General features: G+C 42.0%; 2 protein-coding genes across 4 annotated transcripts; one reads left to right on the plus strand and one right to left on the minus strand.

Moving 5' to 3' along the window:
* The first annotated feature begins 2,654 nt into the window (after positions 1-2,654).
* l3mbtl2 (L3MBTL histone methyl-lysine binding protein 2) lies at positions 2,655-10,887 on the plus strand. Of its 3 annotated transcripts, XM_088284935.1 has the most exons (18): positions 2,655-2,727; positions 3,100-3,524; positions 3,608-3,731; positions 3,814-3,947; positions 4,138-4,207; positions 7,029-7,108; positions 7,193-7,310; positions 7,392-7,526; positions 7,631-7,716; positions 7,824-8,073; positions 8,441-8,505; positions 8,596-8,700; positions 8,794-8,938; positions 9,585-9,667; positions 9,746-9,980; positions 10,171-10,230; positions 10,310-10,501; positions 10,578-10,887. In XM_088284935.1, exons 2-18 carry the CDS (start codon positions 3,174-3,176, stop codon positions 10,646-10,648), a joined length of 2,304 nt encoding a protein of 767 aa, XP_088141061.1. In that variant the 5' UTR covers positions 2,655-2,727; positions 3,100-3,173; the 3' UTR covers positions 10,649-10,887. The 3 variants fall into 3 exon arrangements, with proteins under 3 accessions (XP_088141061.1, XP_088141064.1, XP_088141062.1); XM_088284938.1 differs by lacking the exons at positions 2,655-2,727; positions 3,100-3,524; positions 3,608-3,731; positions 3,814-3,947; positions 4,138-4,207 and adding exons at positions 5,271-5,822; positions 6,460-6,544; XM_088284936.1 differs by lacking the exons at positions 2,655-2,727; positions 3,100-3,524; positions 3,608-3,731; positions 3,814-3,947; positions 4,138-4,207 and adding exons at positions 5,272-5,822; positions 6,460-6,565.
* chadlb (chondroadherin-like b) lies at positions 10,878-19,308 on the minus strand. The gene is made up of 12 exons (XM_088284934.1): positions 19,235-19,308; positions 18,973-19,111; positions 17,290-17,466; positions 15,447-15,641; positions 14,427-14,582; positions 14,209-14,354; positions 13,784-14,065; positions 13,482-13,701; positions 13,006-13,279; positions 12,435-12,847; positions 11,711-11,877; positions 10,878-11,548 (listed from the first exon to the last, which is right to left on the minus strand). The coding sequence occupies exons 3-12, from the start codon at positions 17,464-17,466 to the stop codon at positions 11,254-11,256; spliced, it is 2,325 nt and encodes a 774-aa protein (XP_088141060.1). The 5' UTR covers positions 18,973-19,111; positions 19,235-19,308; the 3' UTR covers positions 10,878-11,253.
* Positions 19,309-19,603: the final 295 nt, after the last annotated feature.

Below are 19,603 nucleotides of genomic sequence, written 5' to 3' on the forward strand. Positions count from 1 at the left end.
TACTATGATTGTTATGAATACAATAATTGTTTCCAGTACATCGTATCAAAATATACACTGTTCGATGTGTGTCAGAGAAATTCCAGGAATTATGTCACAAAGGTATATTTCAAAAGCAAACAAAAAACTACAATTTTTACCCTTCTATGTGAGCCAGATTATCAACCAACAAAGACATCCTGCTGCATTTGCTTGATTCTGTGCGCAAGAAGAGGCGGCCGTTCACAACAACCGGAGCATCTGACAGTTCCTTAGGCACTAACACCCACATAACATCAGAGATGCTGTTCACATGCAGCGATTTTTTCCAGAATCTCAGAATCTTTTGATGATATTATAGAGCGTAGATGATGAAATCCCCAGAAACTGTACATTGAGAAACATTGTTCTTAAACTGTTGGACAGTTTGCTCACGCAATTCTTCATAAAGTGGCGTCTTGCACCATCCTTGCTTGTGAGCCTTTATGCAATGCTTCTTTTAAACTCAATCGTTTCACTCATCTGTTAGCAAATTAACCTGTTCACTGGTGGAATGTTCCCAAAAGTTTTTTTTTTGTTGTTGTTATTTTAGTATTTGTCAACTTTACGTGTTTTGTTGGAACCCTCTCAGCTTTTTTTGAAACGTCTTGTAGATACCCAATTCAAAATAGGAGAATATTTGATTTTTTTTCAGTTTGAATATTTTAAATATCTCAACTTTACAATGTAATCAAGAGAATATAGGTTGAAAAAGATTTGCAAGTTATCGTATTGTATTTTATTGACATATTTCACTACACCTCGACTTCATTGGAATTGGCAAATGTATTTGCAAAACGTGAGTTCTGCTCTGGAGAGTATCATTGTCTGAACTGTACTCTATTTTACTTTTAAAACACAATGACAGTGTCAATACTTGTGCTTTTATTTACTTTGATGCATTTGCAGGTCTGATATTAAGCAAATGAGGTCATCAAGAGCAGCAGCTCATGGAATGTAGCAGTCGCACCACCACTGATAACATTCATCAACTAGAAATAGTCGCAGACAACCACAATGTATCCCACAATCGGAATTGTGTCACACGAGGCAGTACAAAAGTGGATGAAAATATGACTAAAGTGTAGTTAGTCATTTAATACGTAAAATATACAAAGATGGCTATGTTCTCCATTGGACAAGTTACTAAAAAAAATGTATGCCAAGAGGGATATTATTCATGACTTTGAAAAAACTGATTTGAAAGACATTTTTATAAAAGCACAAAACACTGACAGAAACACAACACCAATTCTGTCATTGTATGCTCCTCTTCCTCTCCAGAATTACTTCATAATCATGTGGCTGAAAAATACAAAAGATGGTCATATTTAATTTATGATAGCTACCCGTCAATAGATCACTGAATGGTTTAGCACCTGAATACAATAAAGAAATACCAAAGGAATAAAAACCTCATAGAACTTTGTGTTCTATAGCCTCGGGTCACTCAGTAGTTCAAAGCAAAGCAACCAGAGTTCAAAGCAAACATGGTGAAGCAGCATTTGGCTGTGGTACTGCAAGCAAATGAAACTAGAAGTGAAGTCAGCCCGGATTGTAAATGCTTTTAAATCCAGGCTAAAAACGATTCTTTTTCCATATATTTGATAAAGGTCCATCAAAGCATTTTTAAAATCCATCCATCCAATTATGTTCGCCATAATTACATTCTTGTACTCCCCGTTCTGTTAGTAATTTTAGTAAGGTACTTTTATTTCTTCACTTTGCTTTTAAATATATTTTGGCTCTTTTGTTGTAATTGCTTTTAAATGTTTTTTTAATTATGTGAAGAAAAATGAAGTACCTCGTGTATGAAATGTGCAATATGAATAAAGCTGCCTTGCCTGCCTGATGAAATCTACTTCAACCTGGAAAAATGGGTGCTGCTTTGTCCAGCATCTTTCTGATGTCCACACATAACATGTTTGAACCGTGAAACTATATCTGCTTAAAGCCTCCGGTGGATCCAGGATAACGATACGCTCTACAGCGGCCATGAAGCCCCGGTTCACACACTGGCTGTCAAGCCTGACTTAAAAAAAGGGGGGGAAAAATCATTCATTTTGGAGTGCCCTCATTCAACACTCCTGTAATGCAATGCTGACTTTCATGCAATTTAATACTCACTCTGGCTGTTCAGAAATAAACACATTTGTTAACTGCTCTTTAGCTGACATTACTGTTGTGTTAGCTTAGTTGTTAACTTCAGAAAAGGGCAATTTTAACATTTGTCCACACTCTATCCAAATGGACACCAAACCTGCATGGTTTTAGGTGCTGTTTTGAAAAAGTGCACAGGATTTACTGATTATGACTGGATGAGGTCCAACAGAATAAATAGTCATATGTCACTGTATGCAATTTTGGCGGAACAGCAACTCGCCTCTGCAAACCTTTTCACGTTTCTCGTCGAGAATTTTGGTTCGTTCATCTTTAACAGCAATATTATTTTTGATTATTCAAACAATCAATCGGTATTTTTAATTGGAGCACACCACATTTTCCAAGGATATCCAGTAGTTATATATTTTTTGGGTGCCACAACAACGCTAATTTAGATTTTTATTACATGGAATTATTAATTTAAAGTCAAATCCCACGCCTCTCTGGTCCCAAACTCGCGAGAATACAGACGACCGACAACGATGACGTAAAACATATGCGACAGTCTAGGAACGTGTCTGTAAACAAGTTTATCACGACATTTCTGTAAGTAACTTAAAATGATAAATGCAGCGAATTATTCCGATCTTGAGAATTTTTCGTACCAATTCAACGACGCTAACGATTAGCAGTGCGCGTTGTGTGATTACAGCATGTCGTTGTTTTTGACTGAAATTGTTTCCTGAGCCTGACTGACAGCCTGCAGCATGTTGGTTATTAACACATGAAAAATGGGCAAAAAGTATGTTTTCCATTGTGAATTTAACCTACCTGAGGAACTATTCATTGTTACATTTTACTAACTTATTACGTGATGTCTATCGTGTTTACTAGTTGTTTATTAAACCCTTGTTCCACTGCACTAGCTACATGATTCTTATAACATTGTAACACACAAACATTCTGTTTCATTTGCAGAACTTAATAAAAAACATTCCGCCTGAAGGAACTTATGCTGTGGGAATAGTCTGCTTCCACCCCCAGAATACAGAATGCCTTACCACTGTGTGGCATATGGTTGTGGCAAAACTACGGAAAACAATGTGACACTTTTTCGATTCCCCAAAGACCCAGAAGAATTTCGTAAATGGGAGAAGCAAGTTCAGCGTACTCGCAGCAACTGGTTTGCCTCACCCAACTGTCACCTCTGCAGCGATCATTTTGGTAAAGACTACTTTGAGTCCATATCACCATTAGGGGTTCCTAAGCTGAGACCTGGGGCGGTTCCCACTGTGTTTGTCCGCCCGCACTGCTCTTCTTGCCATGGCATTGGCTGTGATAACTGCCTGCCTGCTATCCAACACAGGAGCATTAATACAGAAGCAAAGGAATGTAATGTTACAGTGAGTAGTTATTGTTTTTGTATAAATATGTTCACTCCACAAGGTTCTAAAGAAGAGCGTTAAGATTTCCAATTTCTCCACAGTCTCCTTCACAGACAAAAAGTAATGAAATAGTACCTTCAAAGTCACATAGTACAGACGGGGCAAGTGATGAGGAACGTCAGAAACAAGGACAAGAAGAAGGCCAGTCTAAAGTGGAGAAAACAAGTTAGTGCTTACTAGAATGAGGAAAATCATGGAAAGGAAATGTTAACATTGCATTCATTATTTATTTATTTATTTTTTACAGCTGTGTGCGAGATGTGTGGCGCAAGTGGCTGCAGTAGCAGCTTTTACTCAAAAAGCAAGCGTTTCTGTAGTATAGCCTGCTCACGCTCCTTTGCTTCCCGCTTCAGGAAGTCAGCCACGCGGACCCGGCTGCGGGTAAGAAATAATGTTTTATTTCTCTCTACAAGACGTAACATTTTACATATGAATTGGAACTCATGACTTTGGCATTTATTGCCACTCACAAGATATGATTGCAGCCTGCACGCAAATGCCTGTGTAGTGTAAAGTGTAAAAAGGAGTTGTGTTCAATCAGAATCGACAAACGGTACCTCTTTTTCTGCAGGAAAAACCTCCTTCCAAAAAGGCCCAAGTCTTTAGCAAATTTACCAAAGCTCGCTCGGCACCACTGGAGGGTGAGGGCTACACACACACAAACACAAACACACGCATTCGAAACAAGCGAACTAATGACAGCAGGGATCTTCATTATGTCCTTATCTTTGTCTGCTTTATGGCCGGAACACTGATTGTTCCAGATATTGAAAATAAAATCCCACGTCCATTATTAGCATCCGAAAAGACACAGAAAACTTGATATTTCAGACCTGGAATTTATCCAGCCGTATTGGTTTGATGGTGTTTGAGTACATCCTGGGCCGGGTCGTCTGCAGACTTTCAATATTGCGGTGACCAGCCTCAAACTGCAAAAGTCGAGCATGAGCATGACTTCGACAGGCCCCAGAACACAGAAATGGTAAATCTTATTCTTTATTTTTAAAATGGGAACAATCATTTAAGAAAAAAAGGTAGCTCAAAGATATTGGAAATGAAGTTGACCAAGCTCACAGCTGCCAACTGTTACGGATTCTAAGTATTTTGTTCCGGAAAAGTTTGTGGACTGTTGCCTTTGATTAAAAAAAAAAAATGTGTGTGTGTGTGTGTGTGTGTGTGGGCGGGGGGCGGAGGGGATGCCTTGTTTGAATATCACCGCCAAGCAAATATTTTAATAATCTCAAGATTCATGTATTCTTTGAAGCATTTATACAAATTTGTTTAATTGCAATGCCTTCATTTTAGTGCGTTTATTACTGAATTGCATTAATAATTTAGAGTGATAGAGATATAAACAAACACAGAAATTCAATTTCTTCTACTTTCTTTTTGGGCAGTCGGACAATTCCATTTAGTGCATTAGCGCCACCTTCTGAAGTGGAGTGCATGTGACAAGGATTCAATAATTTATTATGATTCTAATCCCAAAATTCTGATTCGGCGTTTATTTTTTTACGGATAATCCTTATGTTTATTTTAATCGCCACCGATTTGTGCACAACCCGAATTAAAATATCTTATTTCACATCTTCTTAAATATTGATTACTGTTATCTGCTACACCTGTACCACCGAAAATCAATTCGCCATAGAGCGGGACCCATTTTTTATTATTTATTTTATTTATTCATTTAATTTTTTACATATTTTATGACACAATATAATATCCATGTAGAAATGAACGCTTCCTCAAATATTTCATAGAATGTGACCGGGACTAGTGGCGGATATGACGTCATCGGACCACACCGTTGCCAATTCACTGGCTGAAAAGTTTGCAACTGCGCACGTGTGTTTTTGTTTATTTTTTTTCTTCTCCTTCGTTTGGATTATGCCGTCACGTTGCGTAGCCGGCTTTTGTTCGAACCGACGTGAGGACGGCGTTTGCCTGTTTCGTTTCCCCAAAGATGCGGATTTACGCGAACTGTGGATACAGCAAGTCTGCCAGACAAGACTTGATTGGACGCCCACCCCGATGTCGGTGTTGTGCAGCGCACACTTTGAGGACGACTGCTTCGACTCGGTCCCGGTGTTGAAGCAGTCACTTGGTTATAGCGTGCAACACCCAAGGGTACTTTTGCCAAGTGCTGTCCCGACTGTGTTTCCAAGGGTTGATCGGAAACATGGAAAAACTGCAAAAACACGCGCATTAAAGAAGTGTCGATCGACAACCGTTAAGAAAGGACCAAGAAAACAGGTAGCCTATTCGCTAAAAATCTTGAAACGTGCGCACACGTGCAGGCAAGCTTTCTCGTGTTTTACTTTGCTGTTGACTTGTCGTTGAGACTATCAATGGGCTTTTGGGTGCATTTACATTTTATTATTGAAATGTTCAGTAATGAGCGTTGTCCACAAAGAGGGGCTAAAAGACCACTCAACAGCTACTATTCCCCAAGAAAGAAAGTAGACATGTAACAAATGCTAAACGAATATACTGACTGGCAATGGCAATTACAAAGATGAACTGTTAAACTTTGATTGTCAGTATATTTATTTTGAAGGTTTCCATCACAAGTCAACGTTAAAACTTTCAGTTAGTGGATGTGGATGAGTTGTTCATGGAGGAGTATGAGCAGAACGAAAGTGAGACACAGTGGACACGTGATGAAACTGGTGTGAGTAAATGCAAAATGATGAATTGATATCCCAATTTGTCAATAATTTGCATCATTTTCAAATTGATCATTTAATTTACCCTGTACATTTTTTGAAGGGTGAAATTACAGAAGGCATCCATTTATAGGCCCGCATTTGATTGGTCTATTTGAAAATATTACTGCATTCCAACATAATTTATTTTTTAAATATGTCATGCCCATGCTCTACTTCTGCAGTTTGAGGCTGGTTACCGCCATCTTCAGAGTTTGAAAGCGACCCTGGCTCAAGATGTGCTAAAGCCCCTTCATCCAGCTCAAACCGGTGCGGGTGCACACATTGCAGGTCTGAAATGTCTTCGCCCTGAGAGTGTTCATCGCCTTTAACTTCAAATTGCAACGCTACGTTTGATGCCGAGTCGTAAAACACCTCACGGTCCATGTCGGATTCCGCCGTATCGCGAGTCAAACAAAGCTGCACCGCCACTGCTTGGACAATTTACAAAAATATTGAATTCTCTGTGTTTTTTACCCTGGCCATTTCTTCATGTTTTTACCAAAGTATGGAGTGAGTTACAAACTTGTCAAAGGAGTTGCAAAAAAAAACGCAATGAATCAGCGCTCGGAAAACAGAACGCATACTTTCGAGTCAAGGACCACAGTTTGCGACATTTTTTGAAAAGCAAGTAAAGTAAAAGTTAAGAACAATGCGATTTCTTCATGATGCATTTTATTTTTGACAGGAGTAACTTTTAGTCCAATTTTTTTTTTAGTTCTCTAGAAGTTTGAATTTTCTTTCTATCCTGTAGCACCTGTTGAACTTTTTGAATGGGGCAACTACTTGGAGAAGGAAACATCCTTGGGGGCGTCCGTCTCCTGCTTCAGACATGTGAGTGCATCAAATACAGAAGGGGCGTTTGTAATGTGTGCTTTAATTGCAAATGCAAGAAAAAAAAATGCTGGCTTCCAACAGGCTCCCATGTGTACCCAATGGGACAACATCAATGTTGGAATGAAAGTGGAAGTCTTAAACACCAACGCTGTCCTGCCCACTAAAGTTTACTGGATCGCTACGGTCATACAAATTGCAGGTGTGCACGTTGTAAAATTGTAGTTGACGACGACGCGGCACTAAAATGGTTTCATATCCGTATTGTGTTTACGCTTTCCAGGATACAAAGCCTTGTTGCGGTACGAGGGCTTCGAGCACGACAGCAGCCGCGATTTCTGGTGCAGCCTCGTTTCAGGCGAGCTGCACCCCATCGGGTGGTGCGCCATGACCGGCAAGCTCCTGGTGCCTCCGCAAGGTGAGCTACTTCAATGTGGAATTTTTGTGTGGGCTAATGCAAGCTTGTACAAGTATGCCCAACGAAGCGTCAATGAACGTATTTTGACAACTTGTGCGTTTTAGATGTGGCCAACATCCTTGACTGGAAAGAGTATCTGATGAAAAAGTTAGTGGGGGCCCACACTCTGCCCGTTGAGTTCTACCTCCAGGTAAAATTAGTGGCCTGTTGGAATGCGTTATTCATTAAGTATCCATAATGTTGAGTAGATAAAGTATGACGGGCCTGATTGCACAATGTGCGCCTTCTTCCTTTTAGCTGAACGAGAGCTTGAAGCAGGAATCCTTCAAATTGGGCATGCGAGTAGAGGTGGTGGACCCCAAATACATCAGCCGGACCCGCAAGGCCGTCATAGCGTCCATTACTGGCGGGCGTCTACGGCTCTTGTACATGGACCAGAGCGACTCCCCTGAAAACGTTCTTACCGATTTTTGGTGCCACCTGGCTAGTCCTCTCCTGCACCCGATTGGTTGGTCCAAACAAGTGGGTCATGAAATCAAAACATCCAGTGAGTCGCCTGTTTTTTTTGCAAATTCACAGAATTTTTCAGAGGGGTTCCTATCCTCTTTTTTTTTCACTGAAAAAAAACAAAACAGTTTTTGCGCTCAAGACAAAGCAACATAAGCATTACTTTGGCACCCAGAAGCTATGTAGAAGAGAATTTAGGGGCTTTGTTTAGACCCATGGTGCTGAAACCTCTACACCAAGTAACCATCATTATGGACCGTTAAAATACGAAGCGATTCACACATTCATTGGTCTTGTTCAGCGTGTAAAAGCGCTTTTGAGTAACTTCAAGGTAGACGATTGCTTTCTAAAAGAAGGCCATTTGTTATTTAGCTTATTTAAGGGTTGTTGTTTTTTGTGTATCACAGGTGGGAAATCTCCGGGTATTGGTTTGAAAGGTAATTGTGACAGCACATACAACCTCTTTAAAAAGGTAAAACAGCAGTTTGGTTTTTTGAAAGAAAGCCTAAACTCTTGTTAAAAAATTGCTCAAACATTTAAGTTCCTCGCATGTCGTCTCTAGCCCAGGTTTGTCTACATGGACGGGTGTTTCTTTGAGGAGGGAATGAAGATCGAAGCCATCGACCCTCTGAACCTGGGTAGCATATGTGTGGCAACTATACACAAGGTTGACATTTTTTTTTTTTCCTACTTAAATACTGATCATTGCGCGCAAATATTTTGGAGACATGACATGTATCGTTAATGTACCTTTTGACAGGTGCTGTCAGACGGCTACCTGATGGTCGGCTTCGACAGCGGTCCATCGCTCATTTCTGACTGGTTCTGTTACCACGCCTCCTCTCACGCCATCCTACCCAAAGACTTCTGCAAAAGGAATAACATACCTCTCATCGTGCCACGTGGTATTTGTCAATATATTATCCCATATGGCAAAAAAAAAAAAAAAAAAAATCCAGAAAAATCCAAATGTTGGCATAAAACGTATTTTAAGGTGATAACCGTACTTTTGAGCACAGTAAAATTTGTCAGAATATTTTCTCTCTATTCAACTCCCACAAAATAATTCTACAAATTATTTTAGATTTAAAAAAAAAAAAAAAACTGGGTTTCCGGAGTTCAATCATCATTTTGAAATATTTTCTTGTCAACTGAGAAATGTTAAAAAATACATTTTTATCACACGAGACGGTATTCAGGTCTAACAATAAATTGGGATATGGTAGAAAAATTCATTTAATAATTCTAACATTAATCCCTTTGAAAATACTTTTCCTAAGTGCAGTTTCGACCAAATGTGTTGAAAAATAAGAATTTTAAATTGGCTTCATATGGAATATTCTATAATGTACCATTTACTTTTGATAAATTGGGGTTTCATTCCCTGTATTTCTATCAAAATTCCAAATCAGCTATTTCACTGTTTTACACAATCTTCTACTTTGAGTTACTGTGTACAAATACTTTTTAAAAGTGTAAAAAAAAAAGTACTATTTGAATTTGGGAAGCCTTTTAATCTTAATTTAAAAATTCTAATCCTGAATCTGACAGGTTTCGATCCCAAGACCTTCACCTGGGAAAATTACCTTCAAGAGACCAATTCAACAACTGCACCTTCACATCTGTTCAACACTGTAAGGATTGAAGATCAACTCTTAACAGATGAATGCGCAATTGCACCACATTTGAATTGCGTTTCCGCACCTTGGTAGGACTTTCCAGGTCACGGCATCTCCCCCAACGTGAAACTGGAAGCAGTTGACCTGATGGAACCGCGGCTGGTGTGCGTGGCTACGGTGAAGCGATGCGTGGGACGCCTGCTCCTCATCCACTTTGACGGCTGGGACGATGATTTTGACCAGTGGGTTGACCACGAGTCCCCCGACCTCTACCCCATCGGGTGGTGCGAGCTCACCGGCTACCAGCTCCAGCCGCCCCCTGGACTTGGTAAATGCTATTTCACGGTACACTCGGTTGTCAAGGGCGGGGGATATGTTTCAGACCCTCCTGCAGATATCGACACTATAAACAAAACGTTGGTCTAATTCATGTGTGGGTGTATATACACACACACACACACTCACACACGCCCTTACATTTATACATAAACTGATTGTGGTGCTTTTTGTTTCTCCAGTAGTGGAAAACCATGTGGTACCGACCAAGAAACCAAAGGTGCCTTTGTTTAGGAAAAAAAGTAAGTTCTCTCTCTTGCCGTCATACATTTAGTTTTCATGCATCTTTTCATGCCAACGCTTCACGTTACTTCACTGTAGGGCGGAGGAACGCAAAGAAGCGCTCGCACCTTCTTCATCAAGCAAAAGAGGACAACGGCGATGACGGCTACGGCGCCGATCAAAAACCGCCTTCGAACGACGCGACTGTCGAACCTCCGTTAACGAAAAACACGTTATCTCTTCCAAACATGCCACTTGTTCAACCTAAAAGAGAACCAGAGGAGCGGGAAAGTAAGTGAAAAGAAGTTGGATGACGTGGTATCAATCATATTTATGGCCATCAGCTAATTTTATTTCATCTCTTCAGTCTCTACAGTGGAAGTGAAAGTGGAGGAGGTGGAAATGGAGACTCTGATCTCCAGTCAAGCTCCAACATAATGCTTCAAGAAGCCTTGCAGAGGGACAGGTGATGCCTGGTGGGTTTTTTTTTGTTAGTTTTTTTTTTTACCTTTGGCAAGAAGAAAACTTGTTTTTAAGCTGAGGCCCAGAAATGTATTGAAGGGAACTGGACACAGGAGGCTGGGATCGGATCACAGACTTAATAAAAATAAAATAAATACTTTTTCCTTAATATTAATTATGCTTTCCATTGCTTTATTAAAGAGATTTAAAGAAAACATGAGGCTGACTCCATTGTGTGTGTTTTTTGTTTTTAAATCAGTGTAGGGGGTGCACGGTGCAAAAGCAGTGGTCTCACACAGGCTGCTAATCAAGCTTGGATCGCCACTGCTCTTAGCTAGCAGATGAAAGTCTAAGTACAGATCTGTTCGCTTGGAGACATTTTCCGAAATATGCAGAAAACAAGATTTATTTGGTTGTTTTATTTCACACGTGATGATTGGGTCGGCACTCCAGAGAGCCGACTATTTGAATTGCAAATCAATTGCTGTGTTGTGCCGTGGTTGCCAGCAGCAAACCGATTGTCTTCTGTATTGATTGACTATGCAAACATGAAACTTTAGTACCTAAGGAACCTAGCAAGTTCACGCCATGCTCATTCTCTTTGTTTTCTTAGCTGCTTTCACCTTTGAACTCTTGCGAAGTTTGGATTTGCTTTTGAGCATCTTACCCTGCTTAACACTGCTGCTGAGATGCATCGGCTTCGGTTTCGTGGCCTTGGGCGTCTTGGCATGCTTTGGGACAACACTGGGAACAGAGGGGAGGGCTTCGCCTCCTGGACAAGCCTTGAAGACATGGACGTCTTTGACTCGGCGGCCCTTCAGCTCAGGTGGGTTGGCACAGGTGGCTCGAACCTTGAGGTTGACTTTCTCAATCCAGCTAGAAAAGCGGAAAAAATATAACAGACATGGAAAATTGGGACCTGAAACAAAAGTAATATCAACTCGACAAATATATTGTTATACTAGCGCCACTAAGTCATTAATATTAAACTTGGCTACTCCGAAGCAATAAATGAATTGAACCGGAGTTGTGTCATACAGGCGTAGTGGCAGCAGAGGGCAGTCACACATCAGCGGGTTGTCCGCCAAGTTGATGACCTCCAAGGAAGTGAGGGGGTGAAGGTCCGGCACCTCTTCCAGATGGTTACCCTCCAGGAAGAGGCTCCTCAAACCCGGACCTATGCCTGCCAGGGAGCTCTGCGACATCTACACAAAAAAAAAAAAATTTAAAAAATGAAATCTAGAGATTAAATGTATGAAAACACATTACCAAAAAGGCTGTGACTTAAATTGGTCAAAAATCTTTTTTTTTTTTTATTCATAGTCCATGTAGATGGAATAAATCTTGAGCTCTGTTTACTGAGTGAGGAACTTTGTTTTCGTAGCCACTTAGAAACTCCTCCCCCATAATATTAATTATAAAAAAATAACGTGGCACGCTTTTGTACTGTCAGATGCAAACCGTGAGACTGGAAGTCTAACGCTTGGCATTCTTCTTTTGATCGTTAAATAAAATAATGAGTTATTCTATAATCTAAAATATCTTATTTTATGTTTTTAAAGTTACAATAATTCAATTAAGCAATTAAAATAAATGAAAAAATTCAAATAAAAAATACATTAATCCAACAAATATTACCGCACCTTTGATATTGCATATAAGCATGTGACCTGTGAGCCATACTTTGCCCAAAACCTAACTAAATTCAAACATGTTTGAGCGTTTTACTTTCCTATGAATCTGTCTAACACACTCCACTCACCTTCTCCAATCCCATATTATCCAAATAAAGCTCCCTCAGTGACTTCCCCAAAGGCTGGAAAGCATTTGGTCCCACCCAGCGAATGATGTTCCCCGACAACCTCAGGTCCTTCACGTTCTCCAACTTGCTCAAGGCTTCCGTGGGCACTTCTTTCAGCTTGTTCCCTGCCAGGTGGAGCGTATCGAGGTCAGCGGCGTGCTCCAAAGCTTTTGCTGACACGTGCGCAACGGCGTTCCCGGTGAGGTAGAGGGCTCTGAGGCTCTCGGCGCCATTCAGGGCGTTCGTCTCAAGCTTGGCAATTGAGTTGTTTTCCAAATGAAGCGCAAGAAGTCCCGGAAGCAATTTGAAGGCTCCTTTTGGGAAGATGGTGAAGCTGTTCTTCTCCAGGTGGAGGTAAGTGAGTTGAGGGAGTCCTGGGGATTACAGTAAACCCATAATAATATACATTCTAAAAATATTTTTTTTGTTACAATTATCTGTTATTGTAAACAAATTATTGCTCATTCTATCACAAAATTACCCCTGCATTATATTTTGAATTTTTTTTTTTACGTTTATATAATCCAAATACCTTTAAATGCATCGGGGCTGAGTGATGAGATGAGATTCTCCGAGAGGTACAAGTAGATGAGGCCCTTCATGCCGCTGAAAGCGCCGTCCTCCACCTCCACGATTTTGCAGCGCTGCAGGTGCAGCGACACCACCTGGGAGACGGCGGGGAAGCTGTTGCTCGGGATGAAGTGGAAGTTGTTGCCACGCAGGTCCAGGAGGCGCGTGTCCGGAGAGAAACCCCGAGGAACTTTGGTGTGGCCGCGGTTCTCACAGGAGGAATGGTGCGCCTCGGCCTGATATCATGGAGGAGAGGGGGAAGTTTAACACGGTCTCCATTCTTACCTCAAAGGGGAAATAAGCTTAAAAAGAAAAAAAAGGGCTTCACAATATGTTCTATAAGACCTTGGCCCATAAAAGCCTACTACAGTTGCTTCAGTTAATTTTTGATTGAAAAAGCAATTTTGAAAGATTTTCTTTTCACTCATCGGCTCTCACCTCACAAACGCAGTTAGCGGGACACTTGGCTTTGTTCTCCGGCTCCTCTGTGGGTGGCGGCGCTCTTCTACTCGCTTCCTCAAACTCCGCCTTCAGCATGGCCTCCTGGCTTTGACAGCGCAGCTCCGGAGGATGGACGGCCTCCAGGATTTCTCCGGAGAGGTGTGAAGGTCCCGCACAAGTTCCTACCAGCTTTACCTTCCTACGGATGGCCCACTCCCTGAGACACAGTGAAAAAAAAAACAAGTTAAGAATGGAGTTGAGGTAGATTTGTGGCCTGAGGGGGCGGGGCTTGTTAGCACCTGAGTGGACGCATGTAGCAGTTACAGTAGATGGGGTTGCCGGCCAGATGGAGCCGCGTTAGCTTCGGGGTGCCGTCCGAGAAGGGTTGGATGACGCGTAGTTGGTTGTGGCTGAGATCCAAACGGGTGAGGCTGGGGGACTTGGAAACGGCCGTGTTGGCCAGGTCCTGCAGGGACATGTGGTCCAGGAAGAGGTGGCTCAGCTTAGCCATTGACACGGACTCCTCACCCAGATACGTCATGGGGTTGTAGCTCAAATCCAGGCGGGTCACTTCTGGCAATCTGCGCAAAGAGCATGTTGAGGTGCAACAATTCACAGACAACCAAATGTTTTCGATAATCGATTAAACGTTTAGAGTCCTTCGAAATCCTTTGAATTTATGACATCAACGGTAAATCTTCGAGGATTTCTGTTGTCAACCCACCTGGTCATGGTCTCTGTTGGGAAAAACTGCAGCTCGTTGTGGTCCAGACTGAGCCGGGTGAGCGTGAACAAGCCCGCAAAAGCTTCAATGTCCAAATAGTTTAGAGAGTTGTGACTGAGGCGAAGCCACTTGATGTTCTGCAAGCCCTGTAGGGAGAAGGATAGGTCGCTTTTGACAGATTGCTCGCGTGGCAGCGCGCGAGGCTGTCGCGCTCTTACCTGGAAGGCCATGTTAGGGATGTAGACGAGCTGGTTGTGCGTAAGAGAGAGCAGGTTGAGGAAGCCGAGCTGGGAGAACGCACCGGGCTGGATCTCCTCAACGCGGTTCCGGTCTATCATGAGCTGCTTCAGCGAGGATAGACCGTCGAAGGACTCCTGGATGTCGCAGAACAAATTCAAATGTTGGAATATTTGATGGGAATTATTTAGATATACTTTGCGTCCCTCCACTTTGTATAGCGCACACAAAAAAGAAATGTTGGGTCGTTTTCCGAACCCATTTGCTGGGTATCTGTGGATTTTGAACGGATTGGGTTACTTTTACCAAAGTTGAAATTAGTTAACTATTGTATTTTGACCCGGCATGTTGCTTCTTCTTAGAAAATGTTACTAATAATTTTTTTTTTTTTAAGCACAGTTATATCGCTAACCCAGTAACCCACTTCTTGGTAGCTTTAACTCGTCAGTAGTATTTACTAGTGCAGTCAAAATGAAAGCGTTAACTCAAGATTAATTGTTATTAAAAATTTACGCGATCAAATATTTTAACTCAATTTTATTTACTTCAAAAATTTATTTGCATTTCTTGCAAACTACCATATTAGCTGTACGTCTTTAGCACATCATCTCAGAACAAAAAAAACTGCTCAAGTTACCACTGGGCCTTGCAAACCAAGAGAGTGCTGACTAAATGTACCGTATAAGTTTGGGGAATTGTTTCTAAGAAAAATTCCTGTAAAAATGACTCCATCGAGTTCTTATTCAAGGATAAAAGAAAGCTATTAGAACAGTCTATTCAAGATATTATTCAAGTAAATAACTGTTAAAAGTTTCACCCAAAAAGTCTTAGAAAAAAATGCAATTAATGGCAATTAATTACAGAATTTTTTGCAATTAATTAGTTAAAAAATGTTAGCGCTTGACAGCACCCTTCGTTTGATCAAAAGCTTGCATCCTTAAATCTTTTCTGTTAAATACGACGCCATTCACTGAAGCAATGTGTATTCATTCATTCCGCACCTGGTACAGGATGTCAATGTTGTTGCTTGCAAGGTTGAGGAAGACCAGGCGGCCGAGGCCTCGGAACGCGCCCTCCTTCACCCTACGGACGTTGCAGCGCTGAAGAGACAGGTGGGTGAGGTACGCGGTTTGTTTGAATGCTCCGGTGGCGAGTTCCTGGATGTCGTTGCCTCCGAGGTCCAATTTCACTGTGATCTACACACGGAGGAAAGCAAGAGGAGCAACATTAGCACAACACAATGAACCCTCGCTATTCGAAACCCTGCCGCAAAAATCAAAAGTCTGAGAGTATTTGATGCCACCACAAAAGGGTTTATTTCTATTTGCCTACATCTTTAAAAAAGTAACGTAGTTAATTTATGGATTATTTCAAAAGTAACTAAGTTTTTTTTTTATGAGTTACTTTCTGCATTTGCCAACACACCGTTTAGCAAAAATGGCAACCGGTTTTGAAGTGCATTTTTAACATCAATGTTCAAGGATGAAGTTTTGATTAAAAAATAAAATAAAGACGACATTTTTTTACTTAACGTAATTGCTTTTATATATTAAAAAAAAAAAAAAAAGGTATTTCGGGATTTCACCGAACATGTTGGTCAACTTGTTTTTAGGAAAAAAATAGTCTTGAAAGTACCGTACTCTAAATGTTTCTTCAAATTTAGGAAGATAACACTTAGTTGACAGTACTGAGGAGACAACCAACCTTAATATATTTATCTTTAGTTGTCAAAAATTCAACCCAATATTTGTACTTCTAGCGTAAAAACACAAACATCAAAGTGCTGAAAACGTTACTTGGCGCTTACGTGACATAGAATAGAATAGAATAGAAATCCCTTTATTGTCATTGTACTCAAGTGTGCAACGAGATTAGAGGGCTCCCCTCTCCAGTGCAATACAACAATAATACAGACAAATATATAAATTAGATAAATAAAGAAGGCAGTGCAATGGAATTCAGTACTGAATAGGGCATATAGAAACACATCACAATGCTGTTTTGCGAGGTTAGGGTGGTCTCGTGTGTGTGTGAGAGTTCAGTATGGAGATGGCTCTCGGAAAGAAACTGTTTCTCAGTCTATTGGTCCTTGATTTGATGCATCTGTAGCGCCTGCCAGAGGGCAACAGGTCGAACAGGTGTGAGTTTGGGTGGGTATTGTCATTGACGATGTTGAGAGCCCTTCTGAGGCACCGGGCGGTGTAGATGTCCGACAGTGGGGGGAGAGGGCAGCCAATAATCCTTTGCGCTGTTTTGACTGTCCTCTGGAGCCTCACTCTGTCCGCCTCAGTGCAGCCGCTGTACCAGGTGGAGACACAGTACGTCAGCAGGCTCTCGATGGACGAGTGGTAGAAGGCCAGCAGCAGCTTCCTGTCCAGGTTGAATTTCCTGAGGACTCTCAGGAAGTGCAGACGTTGGCGGACCTTCTTTACCACTGCTGTGGTGTTGTGACTCCAAGAAAGGTCATCGGAGATCTGTACTCCCAGGAACTTGAACGTGTGGACCCTCTCCACACACACGCCTTCGATGCAGAGGGGGGGCGGCAGCGTCTTGTTCCTCCTGAAGTCGACGACAATCTCCTTTGTTTTAGCAGAGTTAAGGTGCAGTCTGTTGTCCTTGCACCAAGTTGTCAGTCTCTTTACCTCCTCTCTGTAGGCTGTGAGGAGGTAAAGAGACTGACAACTTGATCACTGCCCCGTGACGATAGGGCGTCACCGACATTGATGCCAAAGGATGACATTTGTCCAATGAAGCTCTCTAACTCACTTCAACAGTTCTTGATCACCAAATTCGGCAAATGCCAAACGGCGACGACAGGTGGGGGATCACGGTAGCTAGTAGTACCTCGTCCACAGTAGGCGGAACCTCAGTCAGGTTCTTGTTGACGCAGGTGACGGTAAGCTGGATCTGGTCGCACACGCACTGCTGCGGGCATTTTGCAGCGTGCGTGGTGGGGAGGAAGAGGAGCGTGAGACCGAGCAGCGCGACCCACGGGGTGTCAGGAGAGAGCTTGGAGCACATCTGAAAAGCCAAATAAGAGGGTTTTCGTCAAGCGTACAAGATGGAGAGCATGACACAGGCGGGCTTTATTTCGGAACATGAACAAAATGAGCTGTGTTCTTACTGGAGCGGACATGTAGAGCCAGGACTAAATTGTTTTTATTTATTTAATATTACTCCACACTATAAGGGGTGGGGCTCTCAGGGGGGGATTAGTGCCACTTTGGCAAGATGAGCCAGCCCCAGTACACACTGGAATGCCTTAAAACCACATTCCCATGTTGGATCAACTGCCCTGATCCGCAACAATGGACTCAGAAAGCACCACGGTATGACACTTGGAGTCTCTGATGGGGTCGCTGATGGTGCAACGTTCGTTGGCCTGACGTGGGTGCAACCTGTTTGTTTGATTCAAATTCAATGCCACTATGGAAGGTTGGGGGCTGTGATTGACTGGTGACCAGCTCAGGGGGAGGGGGGGGGGTGTTGAGATGAGCTCAAATCCACCAGCAACCCTAATGGGGACAATCAATAATAAAGAAAATGGTTGTCTTTTGGGAGACTCACAGGCCACAACATGCAGTAAGTAGGCTACATCTGCACGATGTAGCATTTCTACCTGCCCCATCCAAACATCCCGTGGAAAGTCACTCAACATGCTTCTACTGAATGACTGAAGCCAGTATGCTTCTCGTGCTGAATTGAAAAATGCTATCCAATGTTTTTTTAAGCAAATTCGACTTTTCAGTGTCCTCACATTACAGAAGCATCTAATTAATGTTTTGTTACAATGACAAGAGAGAAAGGCCCAAGAAATGAGAGGCGGAAATTCCTCCGCCAGCAGGACTATTTGTGCGCATCCCCCCCCTGAGATCAACAGACCTGACCGCAGAGGAGCACGCGTGCAGGCTCGCCTGTCGCGCACAAAGACGCCCAGTGTCTCTCCCGAGTTGCCGGTGCCAAAACGTGTTTTCCACTGAAAGTGTGTGCGTGTGTGTGAGAGCAAGAAGTGTAAAGTGTGCATCAACTCCGAACCATGCAGGAGGCTACACGCTAGAAAAAATGCCATATGTTGAAAAACGCAAGCGACGACAGCGTTGAATAGATTTTAAGATTTACAGTGCATTGAAATTACACACACCTTATCGTACTCAAGTGTCGTCAGTGCGCGCTTGAATTTTTAATTAACTTTCAACTTTGTCAATTATTCCGTCCTCGGTTTACGACCGCGCTGCCGTCTTGTTCACTAACCTGCGCTAATTTAACGTAGAAACAAAGTCAAACAGTAAATAAATAGTTCTAAGAATAGTTTATGAATGTTGAAAACAGTACTGGGTGCTGTCTTGTGACGGCGCTGAGCAGTTTATTGCTCACCGTACGTAACCTCGAAACGTCGTATGTCGGAACACGCGCGCACACTTTAATTATCTGTTAGAATCCCACGTGCGATGGCACGTCACTTCAAACTAAGGCGTTAAATATAGCAGTTTTTTTTTTTGACAGGTTTAAATGGTAAAGAGGACTCACCTTGGTTCCGTCCAGTTGCTGGTGGGTTCTGCTGGCTGCCTCTCACGGGCTGTTGCCCCCTCCCAATCCAAAACAAACTGGATTTAACCCCTCATTCGCTAATACGCCCACTCTAACACAGTCATACCCACAAGACTCACTACACAGCAAAAAATGCGTTAAGATTTCATGGTTACATTTTAGGGATTTGGTTTTAATTTCTGTAACATCTTTAGTGTTAAAATAGTGCCCTCAGCAGGTGTTATTTCACGGAGTTATTCACCTAGTGTTAGATTAATTCTGCAGAGATGTAATGAAGATGCACCTGCACTTCTCCAGTATGAGAGAGACGAGTCAGTCATTTTCCTCCTCCTCGCTTATCACTGGGAACACAAACACTGACAATCAAGCAAAGAGAGTATGGGATTATTAAATTGTTTGTACTCACAGAAGAAATCAAATATGAACTGGAGTGTTAAAAGTTCAGTATTTTCAGATCTGGCCATTTTAATGCAACTAATTCTGATTCAATTAAGTGACTGGCTAATAAGTTTCAACAATTCTCTTTGATTTTTTTTCTCTGTCATCATTCTGTGTATAAATTTTAATTTCCTGCCGCAGAGCATCTCCATTCCCAGCAAAGTTGCGTCCA

The sequence above is a fragment of the Idiotropiscis lumnitzeri genome, chromosome 20, assembly GCF_059441095.1.
Source record: "Idiotropiscis lumnitzeri isolate Australia: NSW breed Sydney's pygmy pipehorse chromosome 20, RoL_Ilum_1.0, whole genome shotgun sequence".
Classification (NCBI taxonomy): domain Eukaryota; kingdom Metazoa; phylum Chordata; class Actinopteri; order Syngnathiformes; family Syngnathidae; genus Idiotropiscis; species Idiotropiscis lumnitzeri.